The sequence below is a fragment of the Solanum pennellii genome, chromosome 8, assembly GCF_001406875.1.
Source record: "Solanum pennellii chromosome 8, SPENNV200".
Classification (NCBI taxonomy): Eukaryota; Viridiplantae; Streptophyta; class Magnoliopsida; order Solanales; family Solanaceae; genus Solanum; species Solanum pennellii.
The window spans coordinates 1675818-1678504 of record NC_028644.1 but is presented as its reverse complement, the minus strand read 5'-3'; the positions used below and the strand labels follow the sequence as shown (position 1 = coordinate 1678504).

The window sequence follows — 2687 nt, the reverse complement described above, 5'->3', positions numbered from 1 at the left end:
TATATATATATATATAAATAAAATTCGTTTTGTATTTTATTTTCTACATTCAAAAACAAACCAAAAAATTAAACAAGGTAAATAATAAATCTAAAAAACAAATCAAATTTAGAATTCAGTTTGATTTTTCGATTTAATCCAAATAGTGCATACCCCTGGCCCGATCTGACACATGACATATTAAATGATTTCAAACTCTTGTAGGCATGAACCTCTTAACCAAAAAAACAAAAAAGAAGTGTTGAAAATGTCTGTAAACTTGACAAGAAATTAGAGTCGTATTTCACTCCTATTGAAAAAATCAAAATATATTTAAATTCAGTTAGTTAAATAAAAAAATATTTTCAAATATGGTCAATAATTCGAAAACAAAACTAATACACTCATTGTGAGTTTAGGATTTAAATTTATCTTTTAAGCGGGAAACGGTTCCTTTTAAAACCTCTGTAAAACCCTAGAAGAACAATGGCGATGGCGGAAGAGCCGCCATGGATGGAATTACAGGAAGGTATATGGGAAAACATATTACAGAGGCTGGGTGTTATAGAAATACTGAAGACAGCTCGTAAAGTGTGCAGAAAATGGAGGCAAATATGCAAGGAACCATCAATGTGGCGAGTCATTAACATGCGGAATAATGGGAATCTCACTGAAATCGGTTACCAGTTAGAGAAAATATGCCGCCGTGCCGTTGATCGGAGTAGAGGTGAACTTATTGATATCAATTTGCAGTATTTTGGCAATGATAAGTTGGTTCAGTACATAGCTGAAAGGTAATCTACTTGCCCCAAATTTTAGGGTTCCTTTATGAATTTTAATTTGCTAAATAAACTGACTTTATGATGAATTATTACATGATCAGTTTAGTTTCATATGCTAAAATGTGTAATTTAGACCTAAGTTAGCTCGTTCTTTCACCAATATCGGATCCTTCGAAAATGCACTACTAATTTGACACATTTTTTAAGAGTTCGAGCAACGTAGATTTAAGTTTGAGAAGCTTCATTTTTGTATGACCGGTTGAGAGGTTTCGTCTCACTTAATGTGTGGTTCAGTGTTGTCATCAAGGCTGTAAGTCATACTTTCCGTTGCTAAAGAAGCGACATTGAACATTTGATACTTCCATATATTTGTTATTTATACTTATTATTATTGGTTCTATACTAAGCATATACATATTTGCATTTTTTCTTCTCCATTTGTGCTATTTTCAATTTAAGACTACATATGCTTTGTGTGTAAAGCTCCAATGGACCTTAGCTTTTTCGCGCTTTTCAGTTTGTGTGGTGCTCATTTTGATAAACTTAGTAATGATTCACTTTCATAACAATGTAGAGAGATTAGAGGGTTTGTTTTTCTTGAAGAATACAAGTTTAAGGGTTCATCATGAACTTCTCGAATGTTGATCTTATTTACTGAGAAGTTGAACAGAGCTCGTATCCACATTTTAGAACTATTCACCTTCTGATACACGTATAGTTGACATAATCCAATGTATGTCCCATGAGCTTTGAAATGTTGATGTTCCTCCACAAGTAAGCTTAATTGAACATGGATTATCCAATTCTGGTAGGTTTTTGCATCAAGTTGCTTTGTCTTTATCTTCTTTCTCCGCTACGCTGAAGTGTATTTCATGCCATCCATGGTCTTGTACATCTCTTATACAGGTAATCAACTTGCCGTGTAAGATGTTGGACTTGAAAAACTTACTATATATACGAAGAAACTCTTTTTGGGACAGACTAGAAAGGATTGTAGACACTTAAATTGATACGGGGGAGTACTGTATACCTTTTGCTAGTCTTCTGTACTAAGCCTGATTGTGTTTGGTGATATTGTTTCATTGATTCATTTCTACTTTTGTTCACACCAGATCAGGAAAACTGAAGAGGCTCAGTATTGCCTGTTGCTATTTTAAGGTATGTGAAAGCTTGATTGAAGCAGTTCAAAAGCTCCCATTGTTGGAGGAGTTGAGTCTCACACACACTGCCATGACGATTGAAGGCATTGAAGCTCTTGGACACTGTTGCCTGCGGTTGAAGTCATTTGAATTTAACAAGTCATTGTATATGGGATCAGTCGATGACTCTGATAACGAAGATGAAAGAAATGAAGAAGCTTTAGCTATTGCTAAAAACCTACCTACCTTGCACCACCTTCATCTCATTGGGAATAGTATGACAAATAAAGGCCTCCAAGCTATTCTTGATAGTTGTCCTCTTCTTGTATCTCTAGACTTGCGTCTGTGCAAATATGTTACCTTCAACAAAGTCTTGAGTAGTAGAATTTCTGGGAAGATTAAAGATGTGAAGCTCCCTCATGAATCTCTCGAGGGTCTTGAATTTTCATTCGAGGCTTGTTGGGATGAGGATTTGTCTGATAGCATGACCGATGATTAGTGAAGCTCTGTACTTTTTAGCTCATTGGGTCATGAACAGTTCCTTCAGGTGTTTTCCGCGATAATAATATGCAATCCCCATCCTCTTGTTGAAGATCTCCTTGCAACTATGTTAGTGTTGTTTTCCAAGAATAGCAGGGACATCATTGTTTCTTTTTTGGTTATCCTAATTTCAGTAAGTTAAATATCCAGGGAATCATGTTCTAACTTATCCTTATTCTATAATTTCCTCTAAATATGTATCATATGAAGACAACTAGTACAATATATTGACTTAAGTTGGTAATAA

General features: G+C 34.8%; 1 protein-coding gene across 1 annotated transcript; it reads left to right on the top strand.

Annotated features, from left to right (window-relative positions):
• Nucleotides 1-424: 424 nt before the first annotated feature.
• On the top strand, nt 425-2552 carry LOC107027270 (F-box protein SKIP19-like). Its single transcript, XM_015228449.2, has 2 exons — nt 425-773; nt 1874-2552. Exons 1-2 carry the CDS (start codon nt 466-468, stop codon nt 2397-2399), a joined length of 834 nt encoding a protein of 277 aa, XP_015083935.1. The 5' UTR covers nt 425-465; the 3' UTR covers nt 2400-2552.
• The last annotated feature ends 135 nt before the right edge of the window (nt 2553-2687 follow it).

What these genes read in the sequence shown, in the direction of transcription:
- LOC107027270 (XM_015228449.2), top strand. Translation starts at nt 466, where the DNA reads ATGGCGATGGCGGAAGAGCCGCCATGGATGGAATTACAGGAAGGTATA. An exon ending in GTTCAGTACATAGCTGAAAG is followed by an intron (nt 774 to 1,873) that starts GTAATCTACTTG and finishes TGTTCACACCAG; the next exon opens with ATCAGGAAAACTGAAGAGGC.